We start from the raw sequence: 19,676 nt of genomic DNA, 5'->3' as shown, positions 1-19,676 counted from the left end.
GGGTCCCCAACGTCCCCAGCCCAGTGTTCCTGCCTCTGTCCCCCCTTTTCGGCAGGGCACAAGGACATCGCACCCTGCCGCACCCCGCAGTGCCATGAGGACACCCCACACCTTGTCCCTGTCACCGCCTTGGACTTTACCCAAGGTGCCACCAGGCGCTGGGCACGTGAGGAAGGTGGCAGGAGGACACGTGGGACGGGGATGTGCCACACCTGGGAGGAAGTTTTGTCCCCAGATTTGTGCTTCCACCAGTGTGAGTGGGGTCAGAGCATCTGTGGGTGCTTGCGGGGACGGATGGCTTGTCCCCAGTGGTGGCACTGCTGCCCCACGGGGACAACGAGCTGGCAGAGGGGACACAAGGGTTGCGCACCATGAACCCGGCACTGTCCCCACCCTGGTCCCCAAATGTCCCCTCCGTGGGGGTAACAGAAAAGCAGGGGACGCTCCCTCAAGACTCCCAAGCCCAACAGTGACAATGGTGTCACCACCTTCCAAAGCCACCCCCAAAATTCCTCTTTTTGGGCAAAACAGCCAAACGGCTCAATCCACGCACGCGACTTTGAGGTTTGGTGGAAAATGGGGCCAAAAAGCAGCATTTTGGTGCCCCCCCCAAGGGCCACTGAGGTTTTTGGGCACTCAGGCCCGGCGCGTAACTCGAGACTCCTATTTTTGTCCCCAAGTGTCTATTTTTGTCCCCAGACCATGGCGCTGGCAGCACTGGGGATGGCGTGTGCCCCCCGCTGCCTCCACCTCCCGTGGGGTGCCGCGGCGTGTAGGGCACCGTGCGGGACCGAGCTGCGTGGGCACGGGACCTTTTTTTCCCCAGAACGGCTGTTTTGTCCCCAAAACTTGGGGACAACCATAAGGACAGCCGGGGGACACCGCGGGGTGGCCGGGGGGGCGGCGGGAGGCACCCCACGGTGCCCCCCGGCCGCCCAGCGCTTCTGCAGGTACCGCGGGCAGCGGGCGCGAGGGGGGTCAATTGAGGGGCGCGGCGCCTTTAAGAGCGGCGCGGCGCCTTTAAGATAGGCGCGGCCCCTTTAAGAGCGGCGGCCACTCTCCTCCGGCGTGCCCGCCTGCTGCGCCGCCGCCTGATTGGCTGCGGGGCGCGTGAGCCGCCTCGCTCCTCAACCGCAGCTTGCGCGTCCGCCGGAGAAAGAAGTCCCCGCTTCTCGCCCGCGGCGCGAAGCCGGCGGAGGGATCCGTGGGGGCGGTGCTGCGGCCGGGATCACCTTGGCGGCGCGGGGCGGCCACGCGCAGAGGAGCGGCGGCTCTCGGGCAGGACGGGTGCGGGGCGTGGCGGCGGGAGCAGCACCAGGAGGTAACGGCGGCCCCGGACAGGGAAAGAAGAGGCGGCGGGCGGGCACCGGGGGCCGCCGCCATCTCCGGTGCCCGTGGGTCCCCGTGCCGAGGCGGGGGCCTCCCCGCTTGGCCGGCCACTAGGGGGGAGCGGCCGCTGAGGGGAGCGGGGCCGCTGAGGGGAGCGGCCGTTAGTGGGGAGCGGTCCCTGAGGGGCCGCTGAGGGGCGCGGGCGGCCCCGCGTGTCCCCGGAGGGGTGCCCGGCCTTGCGCCGCCGCCCCGAGCCGCTCCCTGCCCCCGGGCGCTGAGGCAGAGGCGCGGCAGCGCTCGTGTCGGCGGCCCCGGGCCCTTCCCGCTGCCCCCCCCCCAGGCCGGGGGCTCCGGGGGCCGCTTCGCAGCGGGTTTGGGGCCGGGGGGGCGGGGATGGGGCGGGGGGGGAGGAGGGGGCGGGCCGCGGGAGCCCCTCGGCTGCCTCCCCCGAGCAGTAAAAGCAGCAGCCGAGGTCTGAAACGTGCTTTGTTCCGGCCTCGGCGCTACCCATCCGGCAGGCCCGGGGATGCGTCCGGGGGAGCCCCCGGGATGTCGGTGACTAACGCGCCGGGAAGCGGCCGCCCCCCGCTGCCAGGACGGCTCCTGACGGCGGCTGGCACCGGCGCCCGAAGGCTGGGCTGGGCGGCGAGGAGCTGCTCTGCTGAACTCAGTGCCTCTGGGGAAGCTCCGGGGCCGGTTGTGCAACCCCAAGGGCTGAACCGAAAAACCCCACCGTCGTAAGCACGTTTTTGTGCCCCGTTTCCGAAGCAGGACTTAAGTTAAAGTATCTCTAGGAAGAAGCCCGCACGTGGTGCTGCGAGAGCGCTAGGTGTGCTCGAGGGAGGGACAGCCCTGCGGTTGCGGTTCGGTGGCCCCATGTGCCGTGCTGCTGCGGCCGGGTTAAAAACCATCTTTTCTTTCAGCACAGGGCGCTCTGCTGCTGGCCAGGTGTTGGACGCCGTGATTCAGGGCAAAACCCTCCCCAGAAACTTTGCTTTCACTCGAAAGCACGCTTCCTGCTGCTGGCAGAGACCGCAGTGCCGCATCCGGGCCTCCCACCGGAGCCGTCTGTTTTTTCTCCAACTAAACACACGTTTTATTAAAACCTTTAATTTATTGCCGTTAGCTGGAGCGCCGCGAAGCCGGCGTTAATTCCCCTTCTGTGCCCCGAGCTGGTAATTCAATTTAACACAGACAAAATGTTCCTCCGGCTGAGCAGGCGGGATGGGCCACGTGCTAATCCTTTATCTCCCTGCGTCCCTGGCCGGGGCTGTCCCTGAGGGCAGCCGGTGGCTGCTGGGAGGGGGCCGGGGCGGCTGCAGCATGCTGTGATGGCCGGCACGTAGGGAATGGGGCTGCAGTACCCTGCTGCCGCCGCTGCCAGACCCTGCGCACAACATCTCCATCCCCAGGCTGCTCACGCGGTTGGGCAGCGTGTGGCTGGGGGAGCTCAGTTTCCACCCCCAACTATGCATAAATTTAAAGGAAAAAAGGCCTTTTTTTGTAGTGTTATAAAGATCTCCACTTGATAGCGGGGAGGTTTGGTTTGTGCTGGTGTGGCTGGAGGGCTGCTTGGCCTGTGCTGGAGCACCGCAAGGTGAAGTTGGTAGGTGTGTTTGCTCCGGCTGTATCCTCTAGATAAGTTCTTCCTTGTCACCAGCAAACACCTGATAATCACTGATAGTACTGATTTATTTTACTTTAAGCCTGCTGTGTACCTTTGCCCTCTGGGGAAGGCAGGCGCAGCCAAGCCGTATGTGGCTCTGACAGCTCACCCGCTGGCACACAAGGAAAGCGCCGGTGTCACCCAGCACTGTTGGGGTGAGCACGTCCTCCCCAGTCCCAGCAACCAGTTTACTGCAGCCCAAGCCGTGGGAGAGCTGCGGGCGTGCTTGGGGTCGCAGCCGGTCTCGAAAAGCCTCGTATTTTGGGAGGCATCCCACAGTTGCGTAAGGATGTGGCGTGGCATCCTGCTGCAGCTGGGAGTTGTCCTTCCCTCCCTGGAAGAGGAGCTGACCCTGTTAAAAGCCTGTTTTGCAACAGAATTTGATTTTTATTGCAGCTGAGACCCTGAAGCAGGGAACCATCGTTGCCCGGCGTTGCGGTGGTTAACGCCGGCCATGCAAAGTCACACTTCCCTCTGTTGCAGGCTGAGATAACAGCGAAGGGGGTTGCAGCAGCGGGGATTGCCGCTCTGCGCAGCCTCTGCTTTCTTCCTCCCCCGGGGCAGGGCTGGAGATGCCGTAGACGTAACGTTTCTTGCTGCCGACCGCAGGATGAGGCGGCTCGACTTAGTCACCTTGCTGCTGAAACCGGTCACGCCGACCTCAAACGGTCCCGGCTTTCTAGAACGTTCAACAGCAAGGGAGACGCCAGCCATCTTTAGTGCACCCTGCCTGAAGCACAGACAGCTTGCAATCAGCGTGGGGATTTATGAGTTGTGCCCCGAGGAAGGAAATGAGATTTATCCAGGGAATCAGGCTTTGCAGGGTATTACTTTCCCCCTTCCTAGCTCCGCTCAGACTGAGTGCACAGTGCCTTCAGGTGTCCATGAAGTCCTGCTTTCCCATTACTTTTATTAAATGCCAGACATTCCTGCCAGTTTTATAAAACTGGTCCTTCCAGGAGAATTCAGTAGGCGCTTTGTGAACGCGTGGTAAAGGGAGGCAGGAGGAAGTAGAAGAACAAGAAGCTTGCTGGTAGCAGGCAGATGAGTTTTTTGTTTTTTTTTTTTTGCTGCTGCTTTTCTTGTCTCCCCCTCAGACAAGGCCACAGCACCGCAGTTTTTCTGATCTCCCTGGGTTTGCAGGAAAATCTTGGAAAGGGAATTCTGACTCAAGGCAATTTCACTTTCCCTTTTAGTAAATTTGTAGAGCCTTTGGGGGTTAAAAAATTAGCATTACAAATGGCTCGAGTGGGTGGGGGACTTCCAGGAGACAGGAGCTGCTTGTGAAATAGCAAGGCAGAGCTCCTCCGCGTGTTCTCAAAGTTGCACCAGTGGTGCTCTGGCTGCAGCCTCTGTCTCATCTTCCTCCACATCCTCTTCGGAGGTGCGTGGAGGCCGTTTCCCAGCAGAGGCTCTTAGCTCGTGCTTGGTGCTGTCAGACAGGTGCTCCGGGATGCGGCAGCAGCAGTTAGAGGGCTGAAACACAGTGTTCAGGTCTGACCAGCGGGCATTCCCGTAATAACGTGACTTTGTCGAGGCTTTTTATGTGGGCAGGCTTTCTTGTTCTGACTGCAGTGAATCAGCAGCTTCTGGCAGGGCTGAGGTGAAGGACGCTTGCCAGGACAAATTATGGTTTTTGCTGGCCTGTCTCCTCGCTCCGTTCGGCGAGGCGATGAGGCGAGGGTGACTCAGGGCTGCCTGCGAGAGGATCCGCACGTAGGTGGGGAGGGAGGGAGGGCCTGGCAGCACAGCGCCGGAGCGGGCAGGCGCGGCGGGGTCTCGGGGGACCTCCCTGCCCCTGCGTTAGAAGCACAGTTTCATTCTTCTGCAGAGCTGTCAGCTTCCTAGTGCTCTGCTTCAAAGCTGGAGGCCCTGGGCTAGCTGGCATGCACAGCGAGCACCATTTTGTATGCTCGGGGCAGGCAGAAAACCCCATGTTGCTTAACGAAACCTCGCATCACACGTTTGCTGACAGCTTTTTGAATGCAGAGGTGGTGAAATACTTCTGCAGGTGGTAGCACCAGCAAAGGAAGCAGCTGAGCCTTGCCCAGCCAGAGGGTAGGAGTGCAGCCAGGCCGTCTTTTACCTGGGTGTAAAAGCAGAAGGAAGATGGGAGGTAGAAGAGGACACGGTTGTGAACGGGGTGCCCCCCCATCACAGTAGACATCTGTGAGATTCATTTTTGCTTTCTTATGGGATGGGGATCTTCCCCACTCTTCTGGGGATGCTGTTGTCCTGTACAAGCGAGCAGGCGGAGCTCACAGTTTGTTATCCCAAAAAAAAAACAGTCTCGAGCCCTGCGGTAGCTTTCTGCCACCCTGGGTGAGGGTGAACACAGGGGGGTGGGAGCAGCCATGTTGTGTCTTTGGTTTGAAGAGAGACCTTGAGGAGGATGTTAAAGGAATCTTCAGTCCTTTCCATGTTCTCTGCCACGGTGTTGTGTTTAATCAACTCAAGTCTACTTATCTGTGCAGGCTACAGGACGGGTGTTAAGCTTAGGTGGACCCCGCTGTGATTAGGTGCATCCCTGCAGAAGATTGCCTGCGTAGAGCACGTCTGCGGCCGTGCTAGCAGCGAGCTGCTGTGGCCCCACTTGGGACAGGCACCGCAGTCGAGGCTTATAGGAGAGAGGACTTGAGAGCTGGGAGGGAGGAGGCAGAACGCTGCCTGTGTGCTGAAGTGCTTGAATTTTGTTGCGTTGTGTAGCTCCAGGGGAAGACTGGCAATGAAGAGAAGCTATGAAGGGAACTTCTGCATAGAAGGCAGGTGAGCTTTGGGTGGTCTATGTGGGGAATGACATTTGAATAGAAGTGTGTCTTGCCTGTATCCGAGACTCTCAAGTAGGAACATAAAGATAGTATGACCCAGTAGCAGCTTTCTTGTTACCTCCATATTCATCACGTGGGTGTGTTGGTGTCTCTGCTTGACGAGCAAGCGTGGGTGATCCCTAAACCTGGCAAGGCTTCCTTCTCTTCCAGACACAAGACTCCAGTAACGATGTCGAAGCACCACGATGCGGGGACTGCTTTCATCCAGACGCAGCAGCTGCACGCTGCCATGGCGGACACCTTCCTGGAGCACATGTGCCGCCTGGACATCGACTCCGAGCCAACCATTGCGAGGAACACCGGCATCATCTGTACCATCGGTAGGTGGTTCCTAGATAACAGGGAGCTGCAGCTCTCCGCAGCAATTAAGCTGCGAACCCCTGTGCTGGTGAAACTTGCTGCGGAAATTGTGGGACGACTTGAGCCTTCATCCCTTGCCAAGGCTGGCTCCGTGTGTTGAAACAGCACGACTTTCCCATGCCTGCCCAACCCGTAGTATTGCTAGGAGTGGATCCAGTAGCCAGGGAAGTCTGGACTGGTTGGGTTCAAATGCACTCCCAAAGGCAAGTTAAAACAATACTTGCTGCTGTAGAAATGAGCTGTTCCGGCGTTGAGCAAGTCTGTATCCACCATGCCTTACTTATCCCTTCCACATGAAACGGTCTTGACGTCTGTGGGTTATCTCATTATTATATTTTTCTTTTTTTTTTTACAAAGTTAATATTCTAACTGCTTCCTTCTTCCAGGCCCAGCCTCCCGCTCCGTGGAGAAGCTGAAGGAAATGATTAAATCTGGAATGAATGTTGCCCGCCTCAACTTCTCTCACGGCACCCACGAGGTAAGGGTGGCGGTTGAGCTGATGCTGCCCTGAGCAGGCCCTTACGTGTGTCTGCTGACCCCTTCCCTCGTGGAAGAGGATACAAAGGGAAGCCCAGCCTGCTCCAGAGCAGCCATAGTCATGAGGCAAGACAAGACTGAGCTCTGCCTTTGGGGAAAGCATGCCAGATGTAAATACTGAGCCTGTGAGACTGCTAGTAACACCTTAGTGCGCTTTCCAAGCCCTTTTGGAAGCAGATCAGGTTGGTTCCACACCCTTCTGTGCACCCACCTGTACCCGGGAGCCAGGTAGCTGATGTTAGAGACGTGTGTGCCAGCTGCTCGCCGTGAGGTCCTTCACTTCTTCCTCATGCCCTGCTGCTCACTTCACAAGGCTGCTGCTCCCCAGTTAATTGCGGAAGCTGAGAGCTATTTCACGGTGCTGGGCACCTCAGCAGGAGTACACAACTGTCCTGTTGATCTTGCTTTACTGCTGGGGGCTTTGCAAGCGGGTGATCAATGAGTGACCTGTCTCAAAAGAAAACTATTAGCAGTTTGAAGTCACAACTGTGCCTATTTGGAAGAGCTGAACTCCTGGGTTTGCTTGGCTAACCAGCTGCTCAGGTTATGCTCCTGGTGGTCATGAGGCTAGCACCACGGTACGCGGGTCTTGGGGCGATAAACTTATAAGAATAAGGTCAAAAGAAATCAACACTGAGGACAACGAGCCCTTATTGATAAAAATAGATGAGATCCTTAGCGATGCTGGGGGAGCCAAGGATCCCATTGCAGCTTGCCTCGAATGCTGCCCTGAGTGTTGAGGCTGCGTTTTTACGCTGGCTGCCCTCCAGCTTTCAAAATGTCAAACAGTAACCAAGTGACAGCTGTAGGTGGCTTTGCTTACTGAACCAGGAGCTTCGAGGTGCGTAATAGCTCGGCCTGTCACCCTTGTGGCCTTTAAAGGCCACAGGGCACTGTAGAAACCAAAAGGTCTGGTGCTTAGCTGTGGACAGCCGTCGGACCTTGACTCGATTAAATACTGAATTTTCACACAGTGCTGCCGCTGTGGCTTGTGTGCTTGTTAGCTGGGGTGAAGGACAGGGAGTGTGGCTTGCTTTTGGGTGAAGGACAGGGAGCGTGGCTTGGTTTTGGGTGAAGTCCCTTCTAATTGTGTGTTTCGTACAGATGAGGTTAGGTGACAGCAGTTTGTCTTGCTGTCATCTCTTGTTTAGTCTGACTGTCAAGTGTAGCCAGGCTAAGTCTGTGTTCCCTGCTGCTTCCTCTGAAGCACTCAATTCTCCAGTGAAGTCAGGGGTTTTCATGTGCTGCATGTGTTTCAGTTATAGTGTTTATCCTAAAACACTCAATAAGGCTTGAATTACCAACTTAAAGCCCCAGCACCTGGCTGCAGTTGTTTTATAGAGGAAGTTGGCTTTTACTTCATCTGTCTGCATTCCTGTTTGGCGTACGTCATTCTTCAGGAAGTCAGCCTCCCTAGGAGGCAGTCATTGATCTGTATCAAAAATAAATAAATTCCAGGTGACTAGGGCCAGATAAACCTAATGGCTCTGTTCACGCGCATTTCCTGTCCTGCGTCTCTTTAGGCTGTGGCATATGGAAGGACTAGGGGCCTCCTCAGTCTCAGCTTGCACACTTGATCAGTAAATACCTTAATTTTTCCTTCCTCTAAAGAGTTAGCTGTGGCATATCTCTGGCCGAGGGCATGCAGCCCAACTTGAGCACAGTCTGTTCCTGCCCCACCTTGCTGGTGCTGGATTCTGGTCCCGAGGCCGAGCACGAGGCAGGTTATTATGGGGGCAGTCGCACGTTTCCGGGTGAGCCAGGCCATGCACTGTCAGCCTGTGGCACGGAGAGGGGAAAGGACATTTCTTATCTTCAAAAGTTGTCAAGTGTTGCATCACTTTGTCAAGGTTATCTCTAATATTGTTTAAACTAGAAAGTAAATTGACCTGCTGATCATCTGAAGCTCATTCAAGGTAATTGAGATGGGAATTTCCCCGCAAAAGTGTCTGAAACCAGCAGTATTAGCAGGATGTGAGCACGTGAAAGGGTTTTGAAGCCTGGTGCACGGTGCTGGAGTCCTGAACTTCCGCCTGCGATTGCTTTAGCTCCTGAAATATAATTGGATAATATCCTCTGAGTAAATCCCTTATCTGTACAGGAGATTTAAGCCAGAGCTGTAAAAACGTTTGTCCATCTGCCTGACAGTGGAATCCTAGACCCGGTCATGCTGCTGTTCTGCCACGTTGAATGGTAGCTTGGGCGGTTTTTGGGGTACACAGTGGTAGAGTAGAAGTGAGGTTAAAGTTTCCATCTCTTTTCCTTGCCAGTATCATGAGGGCACAATCAAGAACGTGCGAGAAGCTACAGAGAGCTTTGCCTCTGATCCGATCACCTACAGACCTGTGGCTATTGCACTGGATACCAAGGGACCTGAAATCCGAACTGGACTCATCAAGGGAGTAAGTTGATTTTTTTCCACCCTTTTCAGTGCATAAGACTACATAATGTTGTTCCTGTGTCCTGCTTTCCCCAGACAAATGACGTTTTGTGAGAACAAAGTAACTGTGTGCATTATCTGGCATTTGTACCAAAAGTTAAGATGAACTGCTGCAAGCTGGGAGGCAGTTGGGTGCCTGTTTGTGCTGGTTTTGCTGAAAATGTGTGTTTTGACACAGAGTGGCACAGCAGAAGTGGAACTCAAGAAGGGTGCAGCTCTTAAAGTGACCCTGGATGATGCCTTCATGGAGAAATGCGATGAGAACGTGCTGTGGCTGGACTACAAGAATCTCACCAAAGTTGTAGATGTTGGCAGCAAAATCTACGTGGATGATGGTCTCATTTCCTTGCTGGTTAAGGAGAAAGGTGTGTAACAGCCCTTCCAGGATTTGCCAGCTCTGCTTGTTTGCTCATTCCTAAGAACATCTTTGTGACTTTTCTTTCAGCAACTGTTGTTTAACTTGCAGTTTTCCATTAAAGAAAGGAACACTTTGCTGCCAGACTTAATGCTGTAGCAAGACTTTGAGCAAAACTATCTCTACTTCAATTGTAGCAAGCTCTCAGTCACTAACTTGAGCAGGGTTTCACCAGACTGATCTAAAACTCTCTTCAGAGGTGTGGGGGGTGTACCTGTGCTTGTAACCTACACCTGTTCAGGCAGGCTATTTCATTCTTTTTATGCAGGATTTAATATTTTATAACATAAACCCCAAGTTTTGTAGCTAGAGATGGAACTAGCTTTAGTGGTAATGTTGGGGCAAGGTGAGTTCCACGCCACTCCCTTGGTGGTGGTGCATAAACTGTTTCAGCGTGGAGGTGTTGCCTCCAATCCCAGAGGGTGCAGGAGTGGGGAGGTGAGGCTCTCGGGTACTCGGTTTGATGTTACGGGGTGCCTACATGCAGAAATGCAGCCTGGCAGCCCTTCAGGGAGGCAGCCCCACTCCTGCATGGAACAAATGGCGTCTTCCCTCAGAGCAGCATAGAAGTGGTTTTAAACTGGTCTGCTGTGCTTCTCTGGGTGAATTGCAAGTTCGTGTGTTACACAAGCCCACTGAAGAGAAGCACTGGTGTGCATTCATCGCATCGATGCTGTTAGTGGTGCTGTTCTCAGGCAGGTGGTGGTGTGGGAGCTGGCAGCGGGGAGCTTGCTGGTAAACGCTGACTGTGGGAGCACTTCTGTTCCAGGCAAGGACTATGTCATGACCGAGATCGAGAACGGTGGCATGCTTGGCAGCAAGAAGGGCGTGAACCTCCCTGGTGCTGCGGTCGACCTGCCTGCCGTCTCTGAAAAGGACATTCAGGACCTGAAATTCGGTGTGGAGCAGAACGTGGACATGGTGTTTGCATCCTTCATCCGTAAAGCTGCTGATGTCCATGCTGTCAGGAAGGTGCTAGGGGAAAAGGGAAAGAACATCAAGATCATCAGCAAGATTGAGAACCACGAGGGTGTGCGCAGGTGAGCGATCAACTCATGCTCCTCCTGATGGGTTTTTTTGTATAGCTTTGTAAACTATCTATGTCCTATGGTCTTGTTTTTTTCCCTCTTACTGCGGTGTTACAGGGTACCAAAATGGCACCTGGAAGGGCAGAGTGCCCATGGCATTGCAGTGCACTGCGCTCTAGAGCAGTGCTCCCTTTCAGAAGGAGGAGGACAGAGCAGGCAGTCTGCCCTCAGGACAAAAGGGATAACGAACCTCTTCTCTTGCTGCCAGGTTTGATGAGATCATGGAGGCCAGCGATGGCATTATGGTGGCCCGTGGTGACCTGGGAATTGAGATCCCTGCTGAGAAAGTTTTCCTTGCCCAGAAGATGATGATTGGGCGCTGCAACAGGGCTGGCAAACCCATCATTTGTGCCACTCAGGTACTTGAAACATAAAGCTAGCTCGTAACTGCCAGAGTGTCTGTGGGTCTGGCAGGGCATGAGTGTCAGTAGCTGTCACCCCGTGCTGTGGGGGGCACGCTGGGGGCACGTCCTCGATGGCATTTGGTAGAGGATGAGGAACCAAGAGCAAAGAGGCATTGCAGTGGCTGAATAGCTCAACTTGAGGCACTTGTTCAGAGATTTGTTATCTGTCCCAGTAAGGTCACAGGGACTCTTGCAAGGGACATGGCAACTCTGAGCAAGTTGCACCCACACTGCTGCATCAGAAGGAAATGGGGGAGGGAAGTCACCTTAGCCTGGGAGCTGCCACTCCTCAGCTTTATGTATTCCAGTAGGGATCATGAACAAATATTTTTCAGACAGTTTTCAGGTGCTGGCAGGGCTCACTTCTGAGCTGTGCTTCCTCTGTGCACACTGCAGCGGGGGTAAAGCTGAGCACCTGAGGAAGACACGAGCTGGCCAGCCTGTGATACAGCAATATGTGGAGTTGCACCAGCTTCTGGGAGAAGGGTAGGAAGAGCTCTGCTCAGGAAGCAGTCTGATTTCATGCTTTAGTATGGGTGCTGACATTATCAGCTGTACTAAGGTTGAGCCTTTACATACCCTGTATTAAAAAAAAAAAAACATCCTGTGTTAGATGAAAATTACTTTAGTTGGTGCAGACCTGCTGTTGACCTGGTTTTAGATGAAAAAACAACAAACCACAACCCCCAAACAAACCTCCTCGATGCCATCAGTCAAGTGTCTAGTGAAAAAGCAGCTGATTCCTTTCGTGGTGCCCTGACTTCGGGTTTTTTCTCCTGCAGATGCTGGAAAGCATGATCAAGAAACCTCGCCCAACCCGTGCCGAGGGCAGTGACGTTGCCAACGCTGTCCTGGACGGAGCGGACTGCATCATGCTGTCCGGAGAGACCGCCAAGGGAGACTACCCGCTGGAGGCTGTGCGCATGCAGCACGCTGTGAGTAGCGCTCTGGGTGGGAGCCCAGCCCGCAGGTGGAGGTGACAGCACGCTGTCTTTGATCTGAGCCTGCATCTGAAGATCTAAACATGTCTCGTGCTAGGTGGCAGCACCTAGCAGCATAAACCAGTCATTTTTTGGTTCATGCTCCCTCTATGGGGTTTCCTTTACTGTAGCATGGTCCTGAGGGGCCTGAAACCTCACAAGGTGTGCTGCATGCTATTGCCAGGCAGAGCTGAGCACTGCTTTGCAGTGCTCTGAGTTCTAAAATTTTCCTAATGCTAATTTTGACTTAATGCCAAGGTCAAGTTTTTTTGCTGTTACCTTGGTATAGGTTTCTTCAAAGGCCCTCTTCCTTTTAGTGTATTAAATTCCTTAAACTTCTCCAAGGTCAGGAAGCTGCTTAAGCAGTTTATCTCTAGATACTGAAAAGTATCAGCTAACTCCTCTGGGTTGTGGGAGGGAACGAGGGAGGCTGGTGAGTCTGATTTACAGCACTGTTGTTGCATTTGGCACCTGGTGCTTTTGGTGGGGGTGTTTGTTGCATGACTACTGACAGCACCGTATTTTTACATGCCTGAACTGCCAGAAACCTCTGCTCTGCTTCAAGTTCACCCAGCTTGTGTTTCAGTTGATAAAAAGCGTGATGCCAAGCATCTAGAGATACTGGTTCTCCCCAGTTACCAGGGCTGTGAATCACAGCAGCTTCACCTGCAGTTCAGGTTATATAGATGAATAAACCGAGCGACTGTTTGTGTTTGCAGTGCGTTACCTAAATGCCTTTTATCTGGCCAGTATGGAGTGGTGTTCTTTGCACATGGCAGATGCAAAATATGACTTGATGATCACCGGGCAGTGACTGCTGGCTTACAAGCCAAATTCTAACCTAAAAAGTTCCTCAGTTTTTCACCCCGAAATTGTGGTGGCTGACTTCCTACAAAGATTTGGAAACTTGCTACAGCAAATTGTGGCATTAAAGCTTCAGCACAGGCAGGTTGTGCTGTGCCTGTAGTCTGAGCCCAGTACCCACTGCCTGTGCTTCCCTCTTCTCTGGACCCAGGAGTAACAGTGTTCGTTCTGCCAGGCCCCCGGAGAAATACAGAAGGTTTTTACCCTAATATTTCTATCTGAAGTGGCCAGGCAGTCACAGTGCAGAGAGAGCACCTTGCCTCAGGCATGGAGCAGCTCTTGTATATGTTGTCTGGTCTCAGGCTGGTCTAGGCTCATGGTTTGCTTACCCAGCCCTGCCACAGGAGTATTTCAGGTAAAGCTTTCTCCCTAAGGAGATGCAGACCACAAACATGGGCTGTGACACTGAGAACAAGCAGCGTCTGCTTTGTAGTGCCATTGCACCTCTGTCTCAGTGACTTGACCTGTCTATGCCAGTGGTTTGTGGGGTTGCTGCAGTGGTTTCAAGTAGCAATCGCTTTCCAGCCAGCTTCCCAGAAGTGAGCTTCCTGTTCCCTGACTGGCATCTCTGTGACAAAAACAATTGCCTTGAGTTTGGTAGCAAGTTTCCAAATATTGGGCAGGCCGTTTCCTACTTGTGGGAGTGGGCTTCCTTCCAATTCCAGTTCATGATCCACGATTGCCTTAGTCTTCAAGTGCTGCCCTGGCCATTTGACAGGACCAGGGTGTACAGGGTGCTCCTCTCCTTCCACTTCTCCCACTTCTACCCACTATCTCTGCCCGCATGCCAACTGCAAACCCTGTAGCCATTTCCATGCAAATAGAGCCAGCTGTGGTGTGGAGTGAAGAATTGCTGTGCCCTTCTGTAGCCATTGTCAGAGCAGGAACACGTACACACGTATTCTGACTCTGCAAACGGGGGATGTAGGCTTCCTGCTGAACTCAGGCTCACTCTGCATGTTGTGCAAAGCTGCCTGCCTCTGGACCAGGAGCTGACGACGTACTGCCTGGCTGCCAGCGCTTGTGTTTGGAGTAAGTGTTGTGAGGTGGACACGCACGTTTCATTTATCTGACAGAAGCGTGAAGCCGGCAGTAACAAAACTGACCACTTCAGTCCTGGTGTTGGCACTGCACTCCTGTTCTGCCAGTCACGTGTGCAGTTATATTTAGCCATAAGACACTTAACTGCTTTGGCTTAAACTGATATCTGTGGAAGAGGGATAATTCTCAGCATCATGAAAAGTAATCCATTAACACTAGAGTAGCAAAATTCTTATTTGGAAGGGGTCTAACTACAAAGCTTTCATGACAATGGCACTACAGTCTCTGCTTAAACATCAACTTGTCATGCTTTGTGTAGCAGCTGTTCAGCTTTGGGAGTAACTGAATGAAGTTGTCCTTGAAAAGATGATCAGCCTTTGCATGCTTTTCTAGTCTCTGCAAGCCTTCTTTATCGGGTTGTCAAGGGCAAGTGCAGCCTTCTGAGATGAGAGTTGTCCTTAAATGTGAGCAGTTCTCAGCACAGCGGGATGAATGAGTTACAGAGCTTGTTGCAAATGCGTGGTCGGTGACCAGAAAGCCCTTCTTTGTGTACCTCTGGTCTGAATCTGGCACTGCACAAACACCCCAGCATATGCTGTGTGACAGCCCTGTAAGGAAGGCTTGTTTCTGTTGTTCCTCTCTTACTGGAAGAAGTTGGTATAGCACTCAGAGGTGAAACTTCATTGGCTCTGAAACTAAACAAAGGTGGGAGGGAGCCCATCTCCCCTTTCTGGGGGTGAGGTAGGAAACAAGTTGCTCACCTGTTGGCTCAGAGTATGAAGGGGGCATGAACAGCTTCAGAGAGTACTTTAAAGGCATTGTGGGCAAGGAAGTAAAACAAGCACCTGCAACAAAGTGTTTTCTGAACTGGCTTGCTCTGGTCCTTGAGAAGCGATCTGCATTTGGTTGCTCTGAAAGGACTCCAAATTACAGCCAGAATGCCACCTTCGAAATGCCTGCCTAGCTCACGGGGGCCCCCGGATAAATGGTGTGGTGGAGCAGCCTGTGCAGCCCTGGTGTGGTAGACAGTTGCATTCAACTAGCTCACAACCTGAGAGCCAATGAGCGTTTCACAGCCTGTCCTTTAGTATCCTCTTGCATGCATTACTATGAAAATCAAGTAAATTAACGTGATCTCATGTTACTCTGGTCTACCTTTCCTTTTCTTTCCTCTTTTCTCCTCCCTTCTTACTTGGGCCTGCAGATCGCTCGTGAGGCTGAGGCCGCAATGTTTCATCGTCAGCTGTTCGAAGAAATTTTCCGCCTCAATGTAAACAACAGGGACCCTGCTGATGCCATGGCAGTAGGCGCAGTGGAGGCTTCTTTTAAGTGCTTAGCTGCAGCTCTGATAGTTCTGACCGAGTCCGGCAGGTAGGGCTCAGAGAGGGGAGAGGTTTAGGCTCTGTAAGATAACTGACGCTCATTCCCAGCATGTGGGTTAGGTGCTCAGACTGCCAACACGTGCTTTGTGACAGTTGTTTCAGGAAATAAAATCACGCTCCATGCTAACACTGCAAACATTCAGCAAGCAGCATGCAGCTCTGTGTCAGCTGCGCATACCCGCAGGGCAGGACTCAGGTAGGTAGGAGCAGAGCACGAGTGCCTGGCAGTTGGGCATGGATGTCACCTGAGTGTGGGATCAGCGGGGTGAGGTGCCTCCAATCCAGAAGAGAAATCTTGAGAATCAAAGGGTTCCTTTGCTGGGGTGGTGACCCCATCACCATGGCGCAGAGCTGAATTTGGCTAATTGGCGACTCTTCTGAATGTCAGCAGCTGGCAGCATTCGCTTGCTGACAGAGCACCTCACCTTCCCCTGTGCTGTCCTGAGTGACTGACGTGAGTGTTGTCTTCCCGAACGCGTGTTGCTCTTGTAGATTGCCCGCGAGGCCGAGGCCGCCATCTTTCACAGGCAGTTGTTTGAGGAACTGCGTCGTCTGACCTCCCTGAACTGCGATCCCACTGAGGCCGCTGCTGTTGGCGCTGTGGAAGCGTCCTTCAAGTGCTGCAGCGGGGCCATTATTGTCCTCACCAAGTCTGGAAGGTAGGAGGCGACAGGTTCCCTCAGGTCACACGGACTTCGTGACCGGGTGGGGGAAGGAGACGTGCAAAAAGAGCTCTTTGAAAGCCCAGAGCTGTAACGGTGAAGCTTGGGTTTTGGCAGCGACTCAGAGCCCGGGCTGCCTGTCTGCAGTGCCAGTTCCTCGGGAGATGGGCAGACATCTCAGACATCTGCACGTACGCAAGCACCGAGTTGCTGAGCCTGCCCCTGCCAGCGTGGCACCAGCACCAGGCCCTGCCTCCTCTTCCTGTTCTGCACGGCATCTCTGCCAGCAGTGCTGGCTGGAAGAGTAGAGGGAAAATAAGTGTTGCAGCTTCATTCAAACATCTTAGCAAGGAAAGCAAGGAATCGTCAACTTAGCTGTAAGACAGAAGTTCAGCAGAGGCAGATTTTTATTATTATTTTTTTAATCAAGGCCTTAGCCTTTCATTGTGTCGTCCAAACTAGACGTCCCTTGCTGAACCTTCCGGGCATCAGCACAGCTTGCCTAAGCCCTGGGGTGAAGAGGGAATGTGAAAGTGTTGCAAGTTTCCTTCCTCATGCCTGCCTGCGAGTAGCCTCGCTGAAAGAGGCGGGCATCCAGCAGCCAAGTGCCTGCCTGCACTGTGAGGTTAGCTCAGCGCCTTGGCTGCAGGTGAGCTGCATAGCTGGGGATTTCTGTCCAGCGATGGTGACAGCTGCTGCGTAGAGACTCGCTCTTCCAGTTGTGGAGAGGAAGCAAAGTAGAGAGCCGCAGCCTTGCTGCGATCAGCTCTTCCATCTAGAGGAACCAGGCTGCCCCATGTTCAAAGCGTGTTGGACCGTAAGTCTCAGGCTGCTTTCTGGAAGAGTCTGAATTTGGAACAGAACTAGTGCTGCGGCAGAGACGTGACAGTGTGCATGCTGGGCACGGTCTACCTGAAGAACCAGACCATCAGTGAATCCTCCACGTAAATTTACAGCTTAAAATGATTTGAAGTAGCTGCTTTCTGGAGAGATGAGGAACGACTGAGTTTCTGGATACTCCTGTACTTCTAAAGTTTCTTTGTAAAAGGTTCCAGTCTTACACTTGACCTTTTTGAAAAGACTTGAACTCTGATATTTGAATATTTTTAGCCTTGGATTCTGTTACAGCTTTTGAGTACCTGAGTCCCGTAGAGCTACTGGGCAGCTCCGTGGTCAGTGTGGGAAGGATTGTCTGAGAGCTGGCACGTGTGACTGGGCGCTTCAAGCAGGCTGCTGCCTATTTCCAAGCAGCGGTCTTTGAATCAGAGTGTTGCTGAGCTTGGCTCTGGGAAACGAGGTCGCAAAAACTAGCAAAGCTGCTGGCATGCTTGTCAGAACCATGGAGCTCTAAATGTCCTGGCCTTGCAGCTTTAACCTCATTTTTTTGCAGGTGCCTTCTGTAAGCAAGCAGTGTCGGAGGGGCGAGCTGCTGTCCCCGCCCAGAGCGTGCTGCTCGCCATGTTAAGGCATCGGCGTCCCCACCCGGGGGTGGCAGCAGTTCCTCTTGGAGAGGAGCCTGGTGGCTGCCTGGCTCCCCCGGTGTATGGGACCCCCATTTTGGGATGAGAGGCACTTGTCTGCATGGCTTCCAGAGGGGAATGGCTTTGTTTCTGGCTGGGTGGGAGTACAAATGTACGGGGTTGTACGTTGGCTGCCACTCCTCTGGGATCAAGCGATCGGTGTAGTCAAACCCGTTTCTGGGGCAGCTCTGCTTTTCCCTGACACAGTTTCCCCTGTAGCGATGCTTCTGAAAGCATCCTCCCTGGCAAGCTCTGGATAGCCCTGCTGGCGCAGGCGCTCGCCATCCCATAAAGCGGGAGCTCATCAAAACAGCAGGAACTTGCAGGGACCCCACTGAGATGCCAAGGGCTGCTTGCAGAGGCCGGAATAAATGGCTCCTAGCCACCTTTACATAGCAACCGAGACAAATAAGCGCTTGTTTTCGGGACCAAAATGTGCAGATGGCACTGCCGGAACTCGGTGCTGAGGCCATCTCCCTCCCCAAGACTGGAGTAGGGTCTGTTGCCTTCTGGTGTTGATCCACCCAGTTGCTAAATTTGGAATTCACTTGAGCATCAAGCTCTGTCGGTAGAGCTTGGCTCTTGCGAAACACTGTGCCAGCATCCCCCTGGTCATCCCCAGCATGGTTTTGGGGTTGCAAAGGCCTCAGAGGAGGGGCAGTTTGCTCCTGGTGCTGGAGTGGAGGTGCCCCTCGGGTTGTACAGGGGCTCCCTCAAGTGCTCTGGGACAGCTGTAACGTGATGCTTCACCTCGTGCCTGCTGTCCTTCCTTCCAGGTCAGCGCACCTGGTGTCCCGGTACCGCCCGCGGGCTCCCATCATCGCTGTCACCCGCAATGACCAGACAGCGCGCCAGGCCCACCTCTACCGGGGCATCTTCCCCGTCCTGTGCAAAGAGCCGGCCCATGACGCCTGGGCAGAGGACGTGGATCTCCGCGTGAACCTGGGCATGAATGTTGGTGAGTGGCGCTGCTCCCACCTTGGCTTTCCTGGTCTGGGGTCGCCCTGAGCCCAGAAGGGGTGCTCTGGGAACCCTCATTTTGGGGAAGGCAGGCAGCTGCTGGTTGGGAGATGGGGGCCAGCGGTTGCATAAGCACACTGCATCTAACTGGGAAATGGGACAGGTTTCGTCACGGCAGCCTTTAAATAGCATCCAGCAGAGAACCAGGTTTATTTTAACAAGCACATGAAGGGGGGGTGATGCTCCCCTCGCTGCGAAGGAGCCCCTGAGCCCTGACATCTTCCTCCTCTCCTTCTCCCCTAGGCAAAGCGCGTGGATTCTTCAAGAGCGGCGACCTGGTGATCGTGCTGACTGGCTGGCGCCCCGGCTCTGGCTACACCAACACCATGCGGGTGGTGCCCGTTCCCTGAAGCGCTGCCTCAACCAGCACCGTCTTCCTTCCCCCCGCTCCCCCTCCCCGTGCATTAGGCCAGCAGTCGCTTGCGATGTTCTCCTTGTCTCTAGAGTTGGATTTAGGTTGCTCCACGCCACCGAGTGCAGCAGCAGGGGGAAGAAACCTTCCATCACTACCGATACTTGAAGTGTTTAGTTTTTTTCCACCCTCTCCCCGTAGTTTCTCTGTCGGAGCAGGTTCGGGAGGATCCTGCATGCTGATGGGACTCTGCTCCTCCACCTCCCCGTAGCCTAGTGCCTGTCCTCAGGGTGTGCCGTGCCTCTCCTTGCCCTCGTAGTGGGTGATGGGGGAGGGAACAGGCGCGGTGTGGTGAACGGTTCCGCTGTAACACTCCGCAGCTCCCCCGCCTTGTGCCCGCAGCAGCACCTCATGTGGTTTGGTCCCCGTGTGCGCGGGGTCCGGGTGGCCTCGGCACACCCCGACCCCGCGCTCGGGGCACGCTGCTATTTGTCCCCGTGGGGGGACGCGAGGCTGCAGCGGGCTCGTGGGCGCGCTTCCCTCGCCGTGTCGCAGCCGTGCGTGTCGTCGCCTTCCCCCGAGTCTCTCCCTGCCCGCGTGTCCGGGCGCTGCGCACTCCCGCGGGTGTACGGGGCCGCGGGGCGCCGCGCGCGTCAATAAAGAGCTGAGCACCCCTGCACGGCCCGGCTGCTGCTGCGCGCGGGGCGGGGCGGGCCCTTTAAGGGGCGGGGCGTGGGGCGGAGGGGGCGGGGCCTACGCTAGAAGGGGGGCGGGGCCGTAGCAGGCTC

The 19,676-nt window shown here is 54.5% G+C and overlaps 1 protein-coding gene across 4 annotated transcripts; it reads left to right on the top strand.

The window, feature by feature from the left end:
* Nucleotides 1–1,187: 1,187 nt before the first annotated feature.
* On the top strand, nucleotides 1,188–19,567 carry PKM (pyruvate kinase M1/2). Of its 4 annotated transcripts, none has more exons than XM_083850502.1 (12): nucleotides 1,255–1,321; nucleotides 5,702–5,761; nucleotides 5,974–6,143; nucleotides 6,570–6,661; nucleotides 8,991–9,122; nucleotides 9,339–9,525; nucleotides 10,345–10,615; nucleotides 10,872–11,022; nucleotides 11,850–12,002; nucleotides 15,157–15,323; nucleotides 18,293–18,474; nucleotides 18,780–19,567. In XM_083850502.1, exons 2-12 carry the CDS (start codon nucleotides 5,721–5,723, stop codon nucleotides 18,884–18,886), a joined length of 1,653 nt encoding a protein of 550 aa, XP_083706628.1. In that variant the 5' UTR covers nucleotides 1,255–1,321; nucleotides 5,702–5,720; the 3' UTR covers nucleotides 18,887–19,567. The 4 variants fall into 4 exon arrangements, with proteins under 4 accessions (XP_083706629.1, XP_083706630.1, XP_083706628.1 ...); XM_083850505.1 differs by lacking the exon at nucleotides 15,157–15,323 and adding an exon at nucleotides 15,827–15,993 and having other exon boundaries at nucleotides 1,260–1,321; XM_083850503.1 differs by lacking the exons at nucleotides 5,702–5,761; nucleotides 15,157–15,323 and adding an exon at nucleotides 15,827–15,993 and having other exon boundaries at nucleotides 1,188–1,321.
* The last annotated feature ends 109 nt before the right edge of the window (nucleotides 19,568–19,676 follow it).

This window comes from Anser anser (genome assembly GCF_964211835.1).
Source record: "Anser anser genome assembly, chromosome: 10".
Taxonomy (NCBI): Eukaryota; Metazoa; Chordata; class Aves; order Anseriformes; family Anatidae; genus Anser; species Anser anser.
Note: the sequence above shows the minus strand (reverse complement) of the source record. Positions and strands in the feature narration are given on the sequence as shown.

Bases quoted from the DNA above. Each gene is read 5' to 3' on its own strand.
- PKM (XM_083850502.1), top strand. From the start codon at position 5,721: ATGAAGAGAAGCTATGAAGGGAACTTCTGCATAGAAGGCAG. The intron at 6,144-6,569 runs GTAGGTGGTTCC...TCCTTCTTCCAG, and splicing joins CGGCATCATCTGTACCATCG to GCCCAGCCTCCCGCTCCGTG. The intron at 6,662-8,990 runs GTAAGGGTGGCG...TTTCCTTGCCAG, and splicing joins TCTCTCACGGCACCCACGAG to TATCATGAGGGCACAATCAA.